General features: G+C 54.0%; 1 protein-coding gene across 6 annotated transcripts in view; it reads left to right on the forward strand.

Moving 5' to 3' along the window:
- Nucleotides 1-21838, forward strand: part of ARRB1 (arrestin beta 1) — a 73980-nt gene extending 52142 nt beyond the window's left edge. For 3 of the 6 annotated variants that reach the window (XM_044258522.1, XM_044258523.1, XM_044258519.1), the window contains exons 4-16: nucleotides 678-722; nucleotides 1579-1775; nucleotides 3048-3107; nucleotides 3954-4021; nucleotides 6214-6349; nucleotides 7166-7250; nucleotides 7689-7761; nucleotides 8577-8714; nucleotides 9870-9953; nucleotides 11191-11214; nucleotides 13464-13534; nucleotides 14401-14452; nucleotides 15830-21838. In XM_044258522.1, coding sequence (XP_044114457.1) covers nucleotides 678-722; nucleotides 1579-1775; nucleotides 3048-3107; nucleotides 3954-4021; nucleotides 6214-6349; nucleotides 7166-7250; nucleotides 7689-7761; nucleotides 8577-8714; nucleotides 9870-9953; nucleotides 11191-11214; nucleotides 13464-13534; nucleotides 14401-14452; nucleotides 15830-15941 — 1145 coding nt within the window. In that variant the 3' untranslated portion in view covers nucleotides 15942-21838. The other 3 variants (XM_044258520.1, XM_044258525.1, XM_044258521.1) reach the window with 3 other exon arrangements.

Raw genomic sequence — 21838 nt, forward strand, 5'->3', positions numbered from 1 at the left:
TCCAGCTGGTCTCTACATGGCCTCGGTCAGGCCTGGGGACATTTTCTGGGATCACATGAACGGGATACCGTCTCAGCCTTAGATGTATTAACTCCTCTTCACAGCAGCCCTGGGAGGTTGGTTCTACAGGATTGCAACTTCTGATGGCAAATCCCAAATCCAACAATCTCTAGAAGTCTGCACTCGTTTCTAAGTTTGACATGGGATTCATTTAGTGGCAAAACCTGACCTGAACTAACAGGAAGGTCTTTATACTTCCGCCTCTCGGTGAAAATATTCCTGTTTCCCTGCAGTGGTGTTAATGGGTTTGAGCCCAGATCCTGCAGAGGGTGTTACAGAGCATATGGACGATGTACCCTGTGGCCTTTCCACAGTTCAGAACCTCAAAATTCTAAAGTACACCTGATCATAGCAGTTTCGGGCCTGTATTGTTCTTATGAACAGGGAAGAAACAGAGCAGTCACCTGCCCTAAGTCATCTGCTGGGCCTATAAGTCCAGCCTGCAGGGAGGGGGTGGGGCACAGCAGCGCCCTCCCTTGGGTGATGGCCTCCCCATGTCTCTCCTGAGGCTTTCCGATAGAGGGATAGTTAGGTTCAGGTTTGGCTTGGTGTGTTTTGGCTCAGGAATTTGAGAGGTCGAGCTGGGAGGGAATGCTTACTCTCTGTCCTTCTTCTAGATGGCGTGGTCCTCGTGGATCCTGAGTATCTCAAGGAGAGGAGAGGTGAGGTGGTAGGCCCCACCGCCGGCCTGTGAGGCGGCATCCTATTCCCCACTGACCTCTAGCCCAGGGCCTCCCTGAGACCGTGTCCAGGCAGGACATTAACTAATTCTGCGGCCTTGACCTGCCCAGCCCCACTGGCTCTTCCCTTGGTAGCTTCAACAAACATCAGAGCAGGTGCCCTGGCCTCCTCTGGCCTGGGCAGTCCACCCTTGCCCATTTTAGAAGAACCTGGTCAGTGCCCCAAGCATGCTAACGTCAATATATGGTGATTTTTGCAAGGCTAGGATGCCCAATAGGTCAAGAATAAGGGTCTCATTATAGATGAGGAAATTGAATCCCAGGGAGGTGAAGGGATTGTCCAGGGTCTGCAGGAAGACACAGGGTGGAGGTTGAGCTAGGACAAAACCCCGTGCCTCCCAGACACCACTCAGCACTTGTTTCCCCCTACCCCCCCGCTCTCTCCAGCCACAACTCTTCCCCAGCCACCCCCACCCACAATCCTGCCAGCCTACTCCAGCCCTCACCAACCCTGTCAGACCATCTCCCGTGCTCCTGCGCACTCCACTGGCCAGAGTGGGTGGGGGTGGGGGATGGGGAAGGACAGAACCAATCCAGTAGTCAGACCCTACCTCCCCGACCCCTGGGACCAGGCTTGAGTGGCTCCCCTGGGTACCTGGTTCCCCCATCCCCAGGGTAGCACAGCCTTTCCTACAGGAGCTCTGGGACAGACCTGGGAACTCCCACTGGGCCAGTCCCAGGGCTCAGCTGGTGCTCTGGAGTGCTGGGGTTGTGGGGGGGGGGGGAGGACTTGTTTGCTGCCCTCTGGGCCCATCCTCAGCATCCCCTACTCCCACAGTCTATGTGACACTGACCTGCGCCTTTCGCTATGGCCGGGAGGACCTGGATGTCCTGGGCCTGACCTTTCGCAAGGATCTGTTTGTGGCCAACGTGCAGTCCTTCCCGCCAGCCCCTGAGGACAAGAAGGCCCTGACGCGGCTGCAGGAGCGCCTCATCAAGAAGCTGGGCGAACATGCCTATCCTTTCACCTTTGAGGTTAGGGCCGGCCGCGCCCCCCCCTAGGAAGCCCTGTGGGCAGGCACATGAGGGCAGCCCTCAGTTTCTCAGTGTACATTGGGACCTGGGGCGCTGTCACTGATCCTGCCTGGTAAGTGTCTCTTCTCTGGCCACCGCCAGGGTGTCACCTTACCTCTGAGCTCCTTCTTGGAGCCTCCAGAGTCCAGCTCATCAGTGGGGGAGAGGCTGTGGAAAAAGAAGGGAGCCCTGTCTTGCCCCTGAGTCATTACGGGACTGCCTCCTCCTTCAGACCAGCCACACGCCTGGCTTCTCCAGCCCAGCTCATAAACGAGGCACGGCACGTAGCGAGTTCCCTGCTCTGCCCCTTTTCCGAATAGAAAGGCTCCCAGACTCTGGGTTTTAAAATTTCCTGTTTCTCAGACTCCGATTCTGTGATTCAGTGAAATCCACCGGCTTTCTGGGAAGCTAGAGCGGGAGGGAGGATACGGTCATTCCGTCCAGCGTGCATGTATTGGTTTCCTGTGGCTGCCGTAACGAGCCACCGCCAACCTGGGGGGAATGAAACATGACCGTGAAAACACACGTGGATGAGCTTACTGTTTCAGAGGGTAGACATCAAACACAGGTCGTACTGAGCTAAAATCCAGGTGTCAACCAGGCTGTATTCTTTCTGGAGGTTCTAGGTCCCGCCCTTTCCAACTTCTAGAGGCTGCTTGTGTTCCTTGGCCGGTCGTTGCTTACACCTCTGTATTCCAAGCCCACAGTGGCTGGCCAGTCTACCTCTGAGCCCACACTCTGACACCGACACTTCTGTTTCTGGCTTTCCCTGCTAAGGTCCCTTGTGGTCACATCCGGCACACCTGGATAACCCCGGATACTCTCCCCGTCTCAAGATCCTTAATTTAATCCTTAACACCTGTAAAGTCCCCTTTGCCAGTCAGAGGTTCTGGGGATTAAGATGTAGGCATCATTGGCGAGGGCAGGGGGATGTAGGGGGGTGGCTCTTATTCTGTCTTTACCACAAGCTAGGGGTGACCTGTTAGACAAAGAAAAGCATTGACATCCTTGGCTTTGCCAAAGGGGCTTCTGGCCCAGTGTGGGTTATCCTTGGGATGATTTGACAGGGAAGACATCATCTGTCCTCTGGAGCCCCTAGTCTGATGGATGAGTCATGGCCTGTTGCTAGGGGCCCCCTGGTGTGACGAACATGTATGGGGGTGGTGGTGTGGGCAACATGGGGAGGTTAGGGTCAATATGACAGGAGACCTATTCTGTCTATCCTCTTAACAGATCCCTCCGAACCTCCCGTGCTCTGTGACATTGCAGCCAGGGCCTGAAGACACAGGGAAGGTGGGTCACGTCTTTGGTAGCATCTCTCTGGGCATAGGACATTTGTATCACCAGGGCCCTGGCTTGCTCTCTGAGAGGCATGGACCCCTCTGTGTGGAAGCCTCTTTGTGTCTAGGCCACTTCAGTACCGCCTCAAATAAGCAGTCTCTTCTCATAAAAAGAGGGTGTCACTCCCCTGCCCCCTGCATTCAGTTATGTGTCGTCTCTCCTGGGCTGCTTTTTGGCTGCAGCAAAACCAAAATGTTCTCTGAACTACCACCTGGCCTCACTACCTTGCATGGGGGTGCATTCGTTTTGGTTTCACAAGTGGGGAAACTGAGGTCCCAAAAGAGGTGACACCACTTGTGTTGTAGGCCCTAGATCTAAGCCCCTGTTTCCTCATCTGAAAAATGGGCACAGTAGGATGTGCTGCCCTCTGTGGTTGAGAGTGGAGTGAGGCCCTGAAGCGCCCGACGGTCTGCACACAGTATGTGCCTCCCCAAGCAGGGCTGTGGAGGCATCCGTTGTGATTTCCGGGTAGCTGCCTCCGTGAGGACAGCCACGCAGACCAGTCAGGTGTCTGAAGGTAGAGCCCAGTTAGGACAGTTTGGGATGTCCAGAGGCGGGGCGGGCGGGGGTGGGCGGTGCTGGGAGAGTTCTGTGGGAAGGTCAAGTGGGGGAGACAGCCACCCCCAGAGGAAGCGCAGTGCTGGGGCTGACCCCGGGTCCTGAGTCAGGCTGCGCACCAGGCTGTGGGATTGGGTGTTCCTATCCAGTGCCCTGGTTTGTAAAATGAGAGGGAGCTGTCTGTGATGTGGGGACCCTGCCTTGTCCAAGACCCTGTGGTCAGCAGCTGCTTCCCCTCAGGCCTGCGGTGTGGACTATGAAGTCAAAGCCTTCTGTGCCGAGAACCTGGAAGAGAAGATCCACAAACGGTGAGACGGGCGCAGCTTCTGTGGGGTGTGGGCTGCCCGCTGGCAGTGGGAAGGAGACAGGGCCAGCAAAGCCTGAAGAGATAAGTAACAATACCAGGAAGTGTGCAAGGAGGGGCCACGCATTCCAGCCTCAGGAACCCCAAGATGGGTGCTCTGGAAGGCTGGCGAGTCATGGAACATTTCCTGGGGCAGGTGGTCCAAGGACTTGGGCTCAGGCCTCAGTGTTTCTCCCTTTACACTGCCTAAACCCCCTCCTCCAGCTCCCTGCCTCTCGGTTTGCCCCACCAGACTGCATGGCTCTTTATTTTGTTTCATAAAGAAACAAAATTTGGATTGTTTTTAACAGTGAGCAAGACTTTTCCCAGCCATCCTAGACCCCCACTTCTCACTTCTCCTCCTGGGGGGCCATTAACAGCAGATGATGGTTGGGCGGGTGGTGGGGACTGGTTATGGGGTCAGTGGAAACTTCTAAGCAAGGGAGGGAATTGTAGTCAGAGAAGCCCCTCTGGGGAGAGTGAGGGGGGGAAAGTCAGCCCACATATCCGAGAAGGTAGCATTTTCCTGGAGAGGCACAGCCCTGGGCAGAGAGCCCAGGCTGGCAGCTGGAAAGAGCTGGCCCTGACTTCTGAGATGGACTGCCCAGCCCTGCTCTCAAGCCTGCTCCTCCTCAAGGCAGGCCCTGCCCTGCTTCCTGGTGAGGCTGGCCTCAGCCCCCAGCTCTGATGAACCCACTTCACCAGGCAGTCAGTGACCCTATGGGAGGCTGGCTGAGGGTGGGCGCTGCAACTTCCTAGGAAGTGGGCTGAGCTTGCCACCTGGCGGCTGGAGAGTGTATTGCAGGCATCTCCCTTTCCAGCCTGGGCAACTCTGGGGTGTCGGGAGATGGGGCACTTTTTTCCCCTTGCTTTTCTGTCTTCCTTTTCCTCTTAAGACCCGAAACAGGGGAGAGAAGGGAGGGTGTGGTTTTTTGAAGGGGGCCTGACTAGAGCAAGGAAGAGGAACAACACTGAGGGCTACTGTCTTCGGCTCACCGTAATGGCACATTTTAAGTCCATACCAGAGTTAATACTAATGATGATATAGCAACTATCATTTATCAAGGGCCTATTAAGGACCAGACACTATTCAGAGTGACAAACATGTACGAACTAATTTAATCCTTTCAGCAAACCTGGGAAAGAGGTGTTGCTATTATTACCATTTTACAGATGAGGAAACTGAGACCCAGAGGTGAATTTACTCAAGGGGGTATAGTTAGTAAGGGGAGAGCTAAGGCCATAAGCCTGGCTGTCCAGTTCCAGGGAGTGAAGGTGAGCAACAGGGATGCCGGGTCCCCTAGCACGCCACAGACACTCCCTCACCAGGTCCCATCCCTTCCCAATCCTTGTGTCCTCATTTCCTCCTTAAGCCCCTGTCACCATCCTTGAGATCCATCTCATCTCTGGACCTCCATCTATTCACTGGGTCTCTGTTCTCTTCACTGACCTGCATCCCCCTGACTGAATCCACACCCCTTCACTGAACACTTTCACCTCTCTGAGACCCCACTTCTTCACGGGGCCCCTCTGCATATTTTGATCAAATAGATATTTGGAAGGTGTTCATTATGTGGGAGGTACTGTCAGAGGTGGTGAAAACCCAGCAGTGAACAATGTAGAAAAAAATTTATCTCCTTACGGAGCTTGCCACTATTAAGTAACCTAAGGGAGGCTGGAAGTGAAACGTAGTCCCTTTCTTGTCATCCTGAAGACTGGCCACAGGGGTTCAGCTCTGATGGGGTGGGAGTTCAGACAGGAGAAGATCAAGTGAGCTGATTCAGGAAGGCTTCCTAGAAGAGGAGGCATTTATCTGGGCCTTGAAGAAGGAAGGCCCAACTAAATGCCTAAATGAGGGCAGAAGTGGGAAGAAGGTATTACGGGGGGGGGAGGGGAGGCAGTGGAGGTAAAGCTGCAGAGACAGGACTAGATAGACTAGGATGACAGAGAGGAAGTGGGGATGGCTGCAAACATAAGGCAGGAGGATGGAGTGGGACCAGGTGGTGACAAGGCCCCTGTGTCTGCCTTTGCAGTTTGGACTGGATTCGAAGGCCACGGGAGCCATGGCAGTCTCCTGAGCAGGGAAGGGAGGATTACAAGGGAAGGGGATAGAGGCACGTGACTCTGGCTATCTTCTGCTCTGCCCATGTCCATTAGGAATTCTGTGCGCCTGGTTATCAGGAAGGTTCAGTATGCCCCTGAGAGGCCTGGCCCCCAGCCCACAGCTGAGACCACCAGACAGTTCCTTATGTCGGACAAGCCCTTGCATCTTGAGGCTTCCCTGGACAAGGAGGTAGGAGGCTTGGACTTGGCAAGGGGTGGGGGCTGTTCAGTGGTGGTGGGGACCTCCAGCTCAGCTCGCTCCTGGTCACTAGAGCTCCTGGATTCAGGGAATCGGAGACCTCCCTTGGGGGTTGTAGGGAAGCCTTGGAGGCCAAAAGGAGGGGCAGAGTGGAGCATGAAGCTGAAGGATGGGATCGACTTTGAAGTCAGGGTACCTCTTGAAGGGATATGGGTCCTGGCCATTTTCCTGCACCTCTCGCCCCCTTTTGCAGTGTGGGCATGCCTCTCTCTGTGGAGACAGTTGAGGGCAAGTGCTGGTGGCACGATTTGAGCTGAGGTCCTTCAGTGAGAATTCTGACCCGGTTTCCTCAGTGAGCCAGCCTTTCTCCTGCTTCTTCCAGACCCCCCTGAGTCTAGAATTCCTGGCCTCCAGCGCCAGCAGGGACTTGACACACCACCTAGTCCAAATCCTCCACAGATCAGAGGGGGAAACTGAGGTTTAGGTAACTTTCCCAAGGTTACGCCGCTCTCATTCTCTTCATCATTGTTATTACTATTGTTCTCACTTTCTGGTGACCAGATCAGGACTGGAGCCCAGGAATATCACCTTCTAATCCAGTTATCTTTCAAAACCCCATGAAAGCACCGGTCTAACCTGCCCAGTGCCTTAGCATTAGTGGGACGTGGCTCAGGAACTTGAGACCAATGTCAGAGTGGCCAGAGTCTGTGTGGTCAGGAGTTGTGTGTGGGGCCTCTTCTCCCTCCCTCTGTCTAGAGTTTTGGTACCCCCACCAGTCCAACCCTCCTGCCTTCTTCTGCCTCCCAGATCTATTACCATGGAGAACCCATCAGCGTTAACGTCCACGTCACCAACAACACCAACAAGACAGTAAAGAAGATTAAGATCTCGGGTATCCAGGGCAGAGGGCCAACCCAAGGGGAGGGCAAGAGGGACTCCTCCCAAGGGTTGGGGGTAGCTGAAGGCTCTCCCCTTGCTAACAGCCTTGTAGAGAACTACCAGCCTGAGGGGAAGACCAGGGCCTCCTCTAAGCCAAAGGGGAAGGCTTTTGAGGCTAGTAATGCAGGCTGCTCATTGGCCAGGTAATAAGTTTACTGTGTAAGCTGCCTACTCTTTGGTCCCCTGGGTTCTCAGCAGAGCTGTCCCCAAGGGAGGGTTTTGATGATGGGAGGGAAGGGTGTCTTTGGGCTATGCTTCGGGTGCAGACGGGGTGGTCTCTTGCAGGATCCCCTGGTGCACTCCAGGGATGAACATCCCCAAGTCGAGGGAGCCTGGATGCCTGGGAGTGGCAGCCCTGGCTCACACCACCTTGTCTCCCTCTTCCTCCCAGTGCGCCAGTACGCGGACATCTGCCTTTTTAACACAGCCCAGTACAAGTGCCCCGTGGCCATGGAAGAGGCCGAGTAAGTGAGCACAAGCCCAGCCTTGGATGTGTGGGGCTGGGCAGGGAAATGGGAAGCCCTGGCTGCAGGGACAGGGGCACATGGTTTTTCCCCACCTGCCAGAGGGCTGGGCCTTGGACTTCCCAGCCACTCATGGTACATGATCCCAAACAGCCTTTTAGAAAACACCCACTTGATTTTAGCTACAAGAAAATGCATACTACAGTCAAGGGAAAGATCTGCTCAAACTAGAATGACAAAATGAGAGCTATTGAATTGAAGGGGACCGGGGCTGTAACTACACTGTGCCAGAAACCTAGATTAAAGGGCAGACTTTGCTCTGAGCTTCCTGGCAGCCAGGGCAAAGAGGGTAAGGCACTAGGTACATAGCTTTTCTTGTCTGATGAAAGACTAATCCAGCTCATTGGGTAAAATGGTTGTATATGGGAAGGTCGAGAATAATTATATATAAAAAATTTAGGTTTGAGGGGCAGCTACTGTGGTTGGGCTTGGAGTTTTGTCTCAAGCTTGTTTGCAACTCAGGCAAGGGGAGAGCTCTCCAGTGAAATGTCTTTTCTCACCTGAAGGAAGTAGATGCTCCTGTTAGAAGACACACCTGGTTTTTGGGTTTTCCTGGCCCTGCCTCCCTTTGGGAAGCAAGTGCATTACGTGTAATTTTTCGTGTACCTGTGTGTTTATGGACTAATCTAGCCCTCAGTATTTTGGAAAGTTACAAACATGTTTTTAATGCTACTCTGTGTTCTCTGAGTTGTTATAACTGGGCTATGGGGGTAACGGATGGGGTGTGTTTCCATACCTGCCTCCCTTCTTCCCAGTGACACCGTGGCTCCCAGTTCAACCTTTTGCAAGGTCTACACACTGACCCCATTCCTGGCCAACAACCGAGAGAAGCGGGGCCTCGCTCTGGACGGGAAGCTCAAGCATGAAGACACGAACTTGGCCTCCAGCACCCTGTGAGGACCCACCTGCCCTTTTCCCTGCCCCCCTCCCCGGGGGTCCACAGCCTTCTTTCCCACCAGTGCCTGTCCATGCTGTGGTCATCCTTTCCCCAAGCATGGTCCCTGGCCCCATCCTCAGGAGCTTGAACTGTAGGGAAACTGTCCCCTTACTCCCATCCCTATCCAGGGCTGCCCCAGAGAGCCAGATGGGCCCCTAGACCAAGCTCCCTCTATCAGTGCTGGGATCTGCTGGCTTCCCAAAGGAGGGCAACCCAGAGAGGCTTCCTGCAGGAGGCAGCAGCTCCTGACCTAGTGTCTTGAGTCAGGTGGGGTATGTCCCTGAGGCAGAGCAAGGCTGGAAGGAAAGGAGTGGCTTGGGTGGGAGAGGATGGATCAGGAGGTGAGTGGGGAGTCTGGGGAGATGTGGACAGCGAGCTAGGCTAAGGGATCCCTGGGCCACATGATCACTCTTGTCTTATGGGCATCACTGACTTGGAGGCTGCCCTGCTCTCGTGGAGACCTGGGGTATAGGGAGCTCATCTCACCCTATCCACTGAGGTCTGACCCTTCTGCGGGACTCTGGCCTGCCTCTGCTGCACCCCTACCCTGGACTCCCAACGTGGACCCTGTGCTCCAGCCACACAGCTGGTCACAGGCATGCTAGCCGCTCACCTCCAAGCCTTTGCCCTCTTCTTCCACCCTGGCCCAAATCCTACCAGTCATCAAGACTTGGTGGAGGGACCACCTCCTTCTGGGTCTTCCCCAGTACCTCCTCCCCTGCCTTGCCAACTTCCCTCCCTCTCTCTGAACTCCCTGCCTAGCCCTTTGTGCCCCATGGGTTGCTCAGTAGTGGGAGAGAAACATCCATCCACCCAAGGGTAGTAGGAGCCCCCCCCTCCGCATGCTGCTGGGACTCAGACCCAGGGAGGAATGGGGCTTATCAAGTGTGCCCGAGGAGTGAATTTCACGGCCAGATAGGGGACCCAGGGATCCAGGTTACCCCCCGACTCAGGGCAAAGCTTCCCTTTCTTATATACTGGGCTCTGCACATGGTGGCTAAGTTACTCAAGAGAGGGACAGATGGCAACTGCCCCCACTGCACCCCCCTCTTACCGTGTCTTTTCTACCCAGCGATCATTGGTGAACCTGTTTCCCTGTGTCACCTTGCAGGTTGAGGGAAGGAGCCAACCGGGAAATCCTGGGCATCATTGTTTCCTACAAAGTGAAAGTGAAGCTTGTGGTATCACGGGGCGGGTGAGTGTTCTAGGCCAGCCCAAGACTCCCTAAGTGTATAACGGGGTGTCCCAGATCACCCGCAGCTCACTGCCCCATCTGTCTGATAGCTGCATCCACCGAGAGGGTAAACCAAGCTTGAAGACTTCCTGTTCCTTCTCTTCCTCCTTCATGCCTCCCTTTTCTTCCTCCTCTCCCCCCCACTTCCCTCACCCACATCAGAGGCTTTTGACCCTTCCCCTGCCCTTTCCATGTCTCTCTCTCCCTCTTCCCCCTCCTCTTCCTCCCTGTCCCTGTCTGGACACACAGGGTTGTTGTGGGGGAAGCTTCCTCAGAGTCTGTGCTGTGGGGTCTCCAGAGGGTTCTATTCCCTCACTATGTCTTGGGGCCCACCACCCACCCCTGCTCATGCCCACGCTGATCTGCTAAGGAAATGGTTAAAGGGGCTCAGAATCCCAGCGCTGGATTAGGGATGTTCGGACTCTCCCGTTTTACAGATGGGGAAGCAGAGGCCCAAACCATTCTCCAGACATTTCCTGAAATGTCCTCCCCTACCTTCAGGTCGCAGGCTGGGCACTGGGGTCACTGCAGTGGACCAGAAATATTTCTGCCCCAGAGCATGGTCTGTGCCCCACCTCAAAAGGGGGGAGCTCAGATAGAACAACTTTTCCCCACAGATGGGGCCTGCATTGTCCTAAACCTAGAATTCTGAATCTGGGCTTTTCATCTGATTCATAAATTTCTATGAAAAGATTTACAAGCTAATAGCATTAGATGTTAGAGTCATGCCCTGTGTAGATGGCTTTATCTAATACTGACTGCATGTTCTAGGACATCTCAGAATTGCAAATCCCAAATCCTGTGTTCTTTGACTCTCCACAACTTCCTTGAGGAAATCTCGGTGAATCCCAAATTGATTTTTTCTGCCGTCAGAGAGGCCTCCGCAGGGCAGGCCGCACAGGGGTTGGCTATCATGTCTCCTTTGCCGAGGGGGATTCTGGGGGCTCAGTGAGTCCTGGGATTTCGGTACCACCCCCCGTCCTCCACCCGCCCCTCCTCCTCACCCCGCAAGGCTAAAGCCATTTCTGTGTATCTCTGAATGAGAAGTCACAGCCGCAGAGCGGTGGGTGGGAGGGAGTGCGTCTCAGGGTCTACCCTACCCCGGAGGGCAGCAAGGTGGTGAATGAACGTGCTTTCTGTTTTCTTCCTCTCTGAACTCTCTCCTGAACACCTCTCCCGCCTCCTCTGACCCACCCAGCCTGTTGGGAGACCTTGCATCCAGGTAAAGCCCCTCCCTTCAGCCTGACCCATGCACCTTCCTGGAGGGTCCAGAGACCCCTGGGCTGACCATCGGAACTATAGGGCACTGGGTTGGGAGGAGTCTTAGCAGCCACTTTCAATGGCCAGGCTCGGGCAAAAGTGCTAGGACTAGAATCCTCTCCAGAGGGACTAGGGAGATTCAGTTTCTGCTTTAAAACAACCTTGCCCCGTTCTTCCATCCCTGCCAAGTGAAAGGAACCTTTGCAGATAACAAAGTCAGCTTCCTGGATCTGGGGGAATAGACCCCCGGCCCCCATCACATAGTCTGATGTTTTGGAGAAATGCAGGCTTTATGGCTTCCAGACTTGTACCCTAATGAGAATTAACTGCTGGCCATGTGGAGAGGGAGACGTAGGGAGAGGTCCTGCGGTTCTGATCTTGTACACAAGATTCCTTGTAGCACCTGGATCCTTGCACCTTCCAAAAAAGGCATGTGCCCCACATGCAGTGGTTTTGCCTCATCTTGTCACCAGATGGCAGTAGTGTTCACCCCAAGAAATCAGGCTCTTTGGAGAGGTGAAATTAATTATTTGAGTTCAGTTCAATATAATTCAGTAAAGATTTCTGGAATCCAGATTTATGCCCAGCCTTGTGCTACAATTCTGGGGCCCCAGGGAAGAATCAGACCTACCCCGCCCTTGATCACTCATGGCGTGCTGGAAGGTTAATGTTCAGATTTTCCCATCCATTTACTGTATGGCTTTCACAAAGGTTGGCAAAAAGCATTCTTCCCTTCTGTTAGTTCACTCTTCCAAGTGAATCTGGAAAAGCAATATGCTTGGCAAGCAAAAAGAAAAAAAAAGGAGCCAATTTTTTTCAATAATCTATGAATCCCCATGTCCCCATGGAGGGGAAGTAAAGCTTGAATCTGGCAGGTGTAAGTTTCACAGTTCAATCAAACCTTTTACCTACATCATCTCCTAGAAGTTCTAGTGGTTCTAGAAGTTAAGTGTTGTTATTCCCATTTTCCAGATGAGCTCAGTGAGATCTGAAGACACAAAAGTGTCCCCCGAGACACTGCTGGGGGCCTGAGAATGGACCTTTCTGGTTGAACAGCCTCTGTCCCTTCCTGCTCTGTTCCCCTCTCCCTTCCTCCCTGCCACCTGGGCCCCAGGCAGAAAGGTCAGTAAGATGAGCTTGTGCCTGAACATGGTCACAGTTGACAGGGACTCCTAAGTGATACCAGCCTGCCTGAGCTGAGAGGAGGCACTTTTGTGGCTGCTTCTCTAGGAGTAGAGAGCAGAGGTTGGGTAAGAATGTGAATTATGTGGTCAGATTCCTCTCTCTCACTTCCAAAAAAAAAGGAAGAAAGAAAGAAAGAAAGAAAGAGGAATCCTGTCTCTCATTTCCCATTAATAGCTGTGTGGTCTTGTGTGATATATTTTTCCTCCTTGTGCCTCAGTTTCCTAGTCTGTACCTATGGTACAATAATGGGACTGTTGTGGAGATTAAATGAGCTACTTAACATCCTTGGCACGAAGTCAGTACCATGTGTCTGCTCTTGTTGTTATTTTGCTTGTCAGGGCCCAGCAGGGGGAAGTCTGGATCAGAAGCACTGGCCTGTGTCAGCACATCCTCCGTTCTCCACCCCCACCCCCCACCCAGACCCTCCATCCCTACAGGGCTTCAAGGAAGGCTCAGTGCATGATGTCAGTGGCCCTGGGCCCAGACAACCTGAATTTGACTAAACTCACCTCAGCAGTACATCATCCAGGTGGCAGGGGGCTAGGGCCCCCAGAGAACTTTTAAAAGAGCCTCCTGGAGATGTTGGGAGGTGGGACTGAGTAGGGTGGAGAGGGAAGGGCAGGAGGGCAGTGCTAGGGAAGGCTGGGCTGGCCACAGCAGTCTGAGGCCTTCGGGGTCCTAGGGCGCCTCTGGAGTCACCCAGGGACCAATGTGTACATGGGCCTGGGCAGTCCTTTCCCCACCCCCTTGCCTCGTCTCAGCTCATGAGAACCCAGGGATCCTTATCAGGAAAAGGGAGGTTTCCATTTCTTTTTGGAGGCAGCAGAAAAGGTCTTCTAATTCAACTTCTAGAGGAAGTAAGCTTCAGAGAATGACAGAACTGGGGCCTGAGTCTGGATTCCCTGCCTCAACTGAGAGCTACCTCCTCCAACCATAAACCGCTCCCCAGGCCTCAGACTGGTAGGGCATTGAGTCTTCTAGCCTCAGACTGACCTTGAGCCTCACTGGGTCTGGGTCTTCTTTCAGTGACGTGGCCGTAGAACTGCCCTTCACCCTAATGCACCCCAAGCCCAAAGAGGAACCCCCACATCGTGAAGGTAAGCAGGATCTGCGGGTCACTGGAGTGGGGGTTTCCTGGTTGCCCAAACCATTCTCCACCAGCTACTGTCTCTCCCCATCACACCATCTAACTGTGGGTTAGCCTGCAGGCCAGGGTCACCCTTTTTCCTCACCCTCCCCAGGATTTTTTGTGAGGCCTACAGTCCTCTATTTGCATCTGACTCCCCTAAGAAACAGAAGTCTGACTCCTTTCTCCATGGGGAGGGAGGCTGGAGCTTTCTTGGAGCTCTTCAGGCAGTTCTTGGAGCTCTTGTCTTGCATCCAGGCATCGGGAAGGGGCTGCACAGATTAAGATGGTCCCTGGACATATCTTAGTGGTTTTTCGAAGTGATATCAGATTGGTCATATTTCTGTAAATCTAAGACTGTTTAAGTTGAAAGAGGCAACACTATAGTCTGTACCACAACGAAAGAAAAATGTTCCCACAATTAAACTGTGAAATGCCATTGGTTGTAAAATACACCCTGAGTTCAGAGATGTGCAGGTGCGCAGGTGTGGGGGGAAAGTAATGGTTGTCTTAACACTAAATGCAAGTCATGTATTTAAGAAAAGAATCTAAGTCATGCAGAACACATGCCAAAGAGCAGGGTCCAGAGGTTTTTCTGTCCTGCAGTGCTAGGGGCCTCTGGGGCCTCCTTGGACTCTCCTTGGACTCTCCTTCCTGCCATTAGGATGATTGGGGGGTGTTTTCCAGACCAGGGACCAACACTTCTTCCCCATCTCCCTTCTTTCTTAGCCTTCCCCACCTTAGCTTGGTTGCCTTAGGGTGGGGACCTGTGCCCGTTTGCCCCGTGCCCCCTGCCCTGCCCACTAACCCACGGGCCTCTGCCCACCCTGTGTTTAGTTCCAGAGAACGAGGCGCCAGTAGATACCAATCTCATAGAACTTGACACAAAGTAAGCCAAACCCTGTCTGCAGACGTCTCGGGGTGGGGGGGCGTGCCTGGGGTGGAGGCGGGGCAATGGGGTCATTTGCATATATGCTTATTGACCCCTGAGGAACAGTCCGTCTAACCCCATGTGCTGAGAGCTGCCTCTGCTCGCCTCTTCAGCAACCCGCTTGCCTGCATGTGACTTGAAGGACCCTCCGTGCCTGTTCCTCTTCCTCCTGCCTTGGTGGGGTCTGTCTTCCTCCCTCATCCTTGCACGTCCGTCCGTCAATCCCGTTCGTCCGTCCGCAGCGCCTGCTCGGCTCTCACAGGGCTGATTGGGTTTGGGGGCCCTGGGTCCGGCTCTCCAGCCCTGCCCACACCCAGCCAGTGGAATCAGGCTGTGGGGTGGGGAAGGTTCGGGGAGCTCTTGTTGCTTCTGACTCCTGAGGACAGATGCGGATTTCCCTGCTGTCAAAGGCCGTCGCCTCACAGGACAGTGGCCGGAGGGGGAGGACCTGGGCGGACTTCCTGAACCACCTCCAGAGCCAAGCAGCTTTCTCTCCAGCTCCAAATCCACCTTTCGTTGTCTCCCAGGAGATATTTGGGGGTGTGGGGTCTCAAGTCATGCCATGAGGATGTCTCACGGGGCTGGCTGAATTCTGTGGGGTGGGGGACTTGGTGGGCTTAACTCTACATGTTACGTGATAGAACAGAACTCACTGTTCTTAGAAGCAGCCTTCGTCCCCAAAGCCCACTCAGGTGCCCCCTTTCCCCACCTACCCTTCCATTAACCCCACAATTTAGATTTGCTACCCCCAGACCCCCTCCTATCCAAGATCACTCAGAGTAGAGTGGGCTGACAGCTCCCTGGAGAAAGGGCGTTTGTGGGTTTCTCTTCCACCAAGCCAAGCCCACACGGTGCTGTGCAAAAACAAGAATTCTTCCTGAGGGTAGTTCTTTTGGTGGGTGGTATGGTTTCTTGGGCCGGTTCTGGGGGATTCGAAATATGCTGGTGGCCTGGCCTCTCCGGGTAGGACTACGTTTTCCCTCTGGCCCTAGCCTAGCTACACCGCACCTTCATCCCTCTTTGATATCTCCCCCACTCCCAGATCCTTCAGAACCGGGTCACCGTCCAGTCCTGGTCACTTTCTAGGCTGGTCACTTTCCAGCCCTTAGGCATGAGAATTGAACTCCTGCATCCCTCTGGGATTTCCAAAACTAGCTGGAGCCGGGATGCGACCAGTCCCACTGTCTCCAGAGGGCATCTAGACATGCCAGCCTGGAAGGGCTTTCTGTCCACAGACTGCCCCAGGGACCGGCCTCTGAGTCCCCTCTGAGCCTCTGGGGTTTCCTGCTTCCCTGCCTGGCAAACAGGCCCCATTTTCCTTGTCTTTCCCACCAGCGATGACGACATCGTGTTTGAGGACTTTGCCCGCCAGAGACTGAAAGGCATGAAGGACGACAAGGAGGAGGAAGAGGATGGTACTGGCTCGCCACAGCTCAACGACAGATAGACTGGGGCCGGCCCTTCCTCCGGGCAGCTCCAGGTCCGCGTTCATGCACTAGGATGCTTATTCGTCTTCTTCCTGTCCTTGTTACCCCTCCCCCTTGTCCTTCTAGTTCCTTCCGGGGGACGGGGGTACCCAGCGGTCTTCCAGGTCACGGTGGTGAACCTCTGGCCTCAGGATTGGCCCCACGCCAACAGGATCACGAGGACCACCTTCCCCCGTCACCCCACTCATGGGTCACCCCTCCAGCCTCTTCTCTTTTCCTGCTGACCCCCAGAAAGGCCATCCAGGCTCTGGCCTTGGGATTTTACTTGGGATGAGGAGCAGAACGGGGAGGGTGGGGCAGAGACACGGGAGAGGATGCCTGTGGCCCCAGGTGGCTGGCACAGCTCTGGCAGCTAAAAGATGACCACACTGAGGGCTACCCTCTTCTGGCCATGAGAGGCACACCTGTGGATTGATTCTCAATACTTTTTACAGTCCGGACCCGCCAAACACCTCTCCTCTTCCACCCCTCCGTCCCCATCCTGTGTCCCTCTGTGTCTCACAGTGACATTGGTGAAGGTTCACAGACCCCAGAAGTAGAGAAAAGCCACTGGACTGACTTTCTTACCAGCAGTTACCCAGTCTAAGGCAAGCTGTGTGAACTAGCCCAAGTCTAATTCAATCCTCTCAGGATGTGACATCCTAGCTACCTTGTACCTTATGCGTGTGTCATATCTATACACATGCACAGAGGGAGAAGGGAGGAGTCTTCGCAAAGCACCAACAGGCCGCATAGTGAGGCCAAGCTCCTGGGGGCTTTTCCAGAAGGATGGCTCCGAGAGATGGGGGTTAGGGGTAGGAAGATGAGTATCTGCTCAATTCCCTCCTTTGTAGACTTAAGAGCAATTAGTGATCCCACAGGAAGTAAGGCTGGAGGTTCAGATGGGGCTGGGGACACTGGTCCGGTCCCCTACTACCTCCCTTCACAGCCCTCCAGGGCTGAGCTGGGCTGGCCCCGCAGGATGGGAGAGTGTGCTTGGGGGTCATCACGCCCACAGTCAAAGGGCCTCCTGCCCCAGGAGGTGGCATGATCCATCAAGATGCCCTCCCCTAGAAGGAAGGGGGCTGCTGGGTAGCAAGGAACCCTTCATTTCTTTGGGGATTTAATGATCCCCCAGTAGGTCCTGGTGTCATGGATGCCTGGTACCCATTGGCTGGGGTTGATGTGATTGGGACTTGGGACAGGGCAAGGCAGATGATGAGGCAGAAAGTGATAAAAGGTATTTGTTCTTGTCTGGTCTTTGATGCCCACTTACTGTGTGACCTTGGACAAGTTTCTTTCTCTCTCTGGGCCTCAGTTCTTCACCTAGAAGACTGAAGGGTTTGACCAGACTCTGGTCTCCAAGGGAGACCCCAACTCTGGCCTCCAAGAATTTGTAAATCTTAGAGCTTCTGGTATGATGGGTGGAACCATCCAGACCACTGACTCTGGTCAGTGGGAACTCCCAATTCTGGCCTCGAAGAATTTGTAAACCTTAGAGCTTCTGGTATGATGGGTGGAACCATCCAGACCACTGACTCTGGTCTCTCTGCCTCCAGAGATGATTCAGGGCCCCAGAATTGGCAGGGCCCTGGAGATCTCCTAGCCCATCCATTTCCGTGCCCTTCTTGGGCCACTGGAGGGTCGTCTGATGTTAAGCTGTGGCCGTAGCTAGCATGAGCTGCTCGGCCCTAAGACCCAGTATTAAAGAAGACAAAGCTTATATTTGTTTATGATAGGGCCTTGGGTACCTCATAGCTCCCTGTGGCTGCAGACCCCCTAAGGCTCACCCTATACACAAGCAAATATATTTCTTAGCAGGGTGAGGGGAATGTCTCCTCCATCCCTGCTCCCTTTTATCTGTTCCCATGCTTGCCTGGAAAAGGAGACAACAAAAATGTTATTATGGGGACTCCACCCTTTTCAGGGCAGCCCCTCCTGGGGTGGGCTGGGTAACCATTCTCCACGGCAAGAGTGCCCAGTTCACAAGCCCAGCTCAGCACCCTGGCCCTTACCCTTCTGAATCTCATGAAGTTGCAATTCTAGGGAGCCCTACCCCACAGCAGGCCAAGTCAGCTTGCAGCGGCCACGATCTTCTGGCCAGTTCTGGGGTCCTGGCTGTGGGTACCCCAGGCATCCAGCCCCTACCAGAACTTGCTGGCAGTTCGCACCTCCTCGGACAGTTGAAGAGTTGATGAAGGGCTGGAACCCATGCCAAGCATATGCTCTCCTGTGTCTTCCTCTGGGAACTTTGAGGCTGGTAGGAGGATTTGAGGGGATCACTCCCCTACCGACTGGCCTCTTCCTCCATCCCTCAGCTGTGCACACAGATTTGTCACTCTGGTTTCTGGAGCTTCTTCACCTCAACATCCACACTCCCCCTTTCGGATTTGTCCATGTATCACTGACTCCCCCAGCTGCAGGAAGTACCATACTCCCATCTAGACCTTTACTCTTTGGGCCCAGGGCTGCAGAAGGGCGGCCCCTGTCCTCAGGAAGCTCATGGTCAGGTGAAAGTCCTAGGGGGAAGCAATGGGGGCCATTGGAGTCAGGGGTCCTTGGCTGCTGCTAGTCCATATAGTGCCTTGATGTGAAGTAGAAACAGTCCCCTTCCAGGTGGGTTCCGTCCATTTGAATGCTCAGCTTTGAGAATGGCGCATAGGCTGGAGTTCAGCCCCACTCGCCCCAGCCAGGTGCAACACAGGCTGGAGTGTTTCCTTGGGTCACTTCCTGAGAGAAAGACCCATATCATCTTTCAAAGCTTCTGCTTGGCTCCAGACCCCACAGTGTTGGCTCTGTGCTGACCCCAGGGCTCTGCACTGGTACCTCCCAGTGCCCCTTGTGGGTGGCATAGAGAGAGCAGTCTGGGCAGGAAGGAGAGGCCAGGCGCTGGGGGAAAGTCTACAGGCGGAGGCAAGCTGGGCTCCCTCAGCTTTCCGACCATGAGAAGGGTGAAGTCCTGTGAAGAGAAGGGCTGAATTAGGTCGGCCTCCATAGGCACACCAGGTGGGGGGTGGGGTTGCTTCAGCTGCTTGGCTTGTCCCTGACGAGCTGGTTCCCACATGGTGCTGTGAAAAGCGTGCTGGCCTGGAAGCCCACGGTGTCTCCAGCTCAGTTGTCACCAACCAGCTGAGTAGCCTTGAGCAAGTCTCTCACCCTCTTGGGCTCAGTTTCCCTAACTAGAAAATGAGACTGTAATCCCTTCCCCACCTGATGCAAGGGATCTGAAGCCCAGAAGAGACAAGAGTCAGCTCTGTAGCTCCGAGTCACACAGGAAGATCGCTGCGGGCTGTGTCCTCCTCCCACCGGTCTTCATCTCTTGCCCCCTTCTCCCTTAGGCAGACATCAACCCGGAGGAGATGCAGTTAGCTTGGCTTTGGTGACCCACCTGAGAGACAAATGTGGACACTGCTCAGGAATGCCTTGCCCACAGATAGTGGTCCCAGCAATCATGACAGAGAGACAAGCCATGGATATTGCAAGTGATTGGGCTTGGGCAGGGGGCATCCTGGACCCTTCCAGGCCTGGTGGACCCCCATCTCCCGTCTTTCAGATCCCACAGAGGACAGGAAGCCTTGGCTCTGATCCCAGATGAGGGAGAGCCACCCACTTCCAGGCCCAGGGAGGGATGAACTATCATTCCATCAAAGAACCCCAAGGCTGAGGTGGAACAGAAATTGCCCTTCAAAGTAGAAGCCCTTCCCTCCCCCCCCGCCCCGCAATCCAGGATCAAGCACAGCTGCTGAGGCTCCTTCGTGATACTTGGAAGGGATTCGGGTCCAGGGGAAACCCAGGCACATTCCCCTGAGAGCTGAGTCCCTGTGGACTCATTCACTCCCCATGGTTACAGCCTCTCACAAATGCAGCCTTTCCTGCCAGTGACTGGGGGCTGGACATTCTCCATCCATCCCAGAGGAAGGCATTGACCCCAATCTTGTATTATAGGGTCTCATGGGCACAGGCTTATGTTCTAATTTTTTTTTCTTTTTAAAGTAAAAAAGGACCAAAATAGACCCTCCGACCCTCATGCATAAGGCTGTGTCGAGCAGTCTGATGGCATTTTGCCATCCTGGTCCAGGGAGGTCCATCACTTCTGTCCCCCATCCAAGGCTGAAATGGCCTACCTGTGGGGCAGGATCCCCACCTCTTCCACTCCCGTGTCTACACGGTGGCTTCAACGAGAGGCCCAACAAAGGGGGAGCACCCTCCCACCCCAGCACTCTCTCCAAAAGGGAAATCAAAGCACAGGTCCCCAGGACCCATGACCTATAGACACTCTGATGCAGTGGTTTTTCAAACCAGGTGCTGTGGAACCCCTGGAGTTCCACAGAGCTTCGCCAGGGGCTGCTAACGTGGGACAGTGGGGGTGGAGGCAAAGGCTCGGTCTCCAGCTCTCCCCAATCCCCACTTCCACCAGGACAATTCTGCTTTTATCTGTCTTGCCTCTTGAGGTTCCACCTTCAAACTTTTGAAGAAAAGCTTCTTCAAACCACCATTCTGAGGTTTGATCTTCAACCAGCAAGCACAGGTTCTCTTCCTGCTTTTCATGTTGGAATGGCTTTAGCATTCCAGTACAAAGTGGCTTGTACTGGAACTTGGGTTGCAGACCCAAGTCCAAGCATTTGCTTACACTAAATACACGTACTCGTTTGATGGTTTTATAGCTCACCCACCATGGAAGCTTCCCTGTCTTGGGTTTGATTTGGTCTTACCTTGGTATCAGCCATGCAGAGTGGGGGACAACAGAGCAAGGAAATAGGCCCAGCCCCCACCTCACGACTTATGTCTGCACCCCACTTCCCTGACCCAGGCCTATGGGACACATGATGGGAGAAGGAGAAATTAGTCTCAGGTTCCTCTTTACATAGAGCCAGATGGATGGATGTCTGGGTTCTCACAAAAGAAAATTGAGGGAGGACATTATACAGAAGTCCCTCCATGAGGACACGACAGGGTCCCTCCAGAGACCTTTAAAGCAGCCAGTTTCCCTTGAGAAATTCTACTAGGCTTCCACTCCCACATCTGTGGACAAGCAAATATGTGGGCAACAGGAAGGTTCTGGAAGAGATGTTGGTCCTCCACCCACAGTCTCTGCCAACCTGTCCATCTGTTCAGGCCCCCCCACCAGGGCTGGCTGAGGGGTGGCACATTGGTGAGACCCGGACTAGCCCTTGACACAGAATCCTGCCTGGGGCTCTCACTGAGAGCATTCTAGGTGAAAATGCGGGTCTCAGGGCCCAGCAGATCATGTAGCATGGGAGAAAGAGAGTTCTATGTTCAGTCCGAGTACACTCTTAGGTATCCCACTGACCTCAGTTTCCCCAGTGTGTAAGATGGGGCTTGTGCCGGGCTCTGACCACCTCGCAGATTACTGAAAAGGAAGGTCATGGGGGGTATGATAGGTGATGTCCTATGAGAGGTGGGAGCCGCACAAACTCGGGGTGTGGTCATGGCCTGCACCGCAGATCAGCAGAGCACTTGAGGGGATGAGTATGGGATAATGCCATCTTCCCATACTCTTGCACTTCCCAGACTCGACTCTGCTCCCCATCTCTGCTCAGAGCTAAGGACCACAGATGCTATGGGAGATTCCTCCTCTTCCTACCCAATGGGAGTCAGCATTCAGCCTGGCATAGTGACTGTGGATCCTGGACGCAGGGAGTGACAGGTGGCTGGGACAGGTCTCCAGGTCTGTAGCCCTTCTGTTAAGTGATTATTTTGTGACACCCTCTTTCCTGGGCCACCTGCCAGGTTTATCTGTTGTACCTGTGGCATTCCTTATTATGTCAGATAAGTTATTACAGTTTATTCAACTCTAACAGGACAAATGAACAAGAGAACCATAATTAGGAGACCATTAAAGGTCTTTTGTGACAGA

The sequence above is a fragment of the Neovison vison genome, chromosome 7 (assembly GCF_020171115.1).
Source record: "Neovison vison isolate M4711 chromosome 7, ASM_NN_V1, whole genome shotgun sequence".
NCBI lineage: Eukaryota > Metazoa > Chordata > Mammalia > Carnivora > Mustelidae > Neogale > Neogale vison.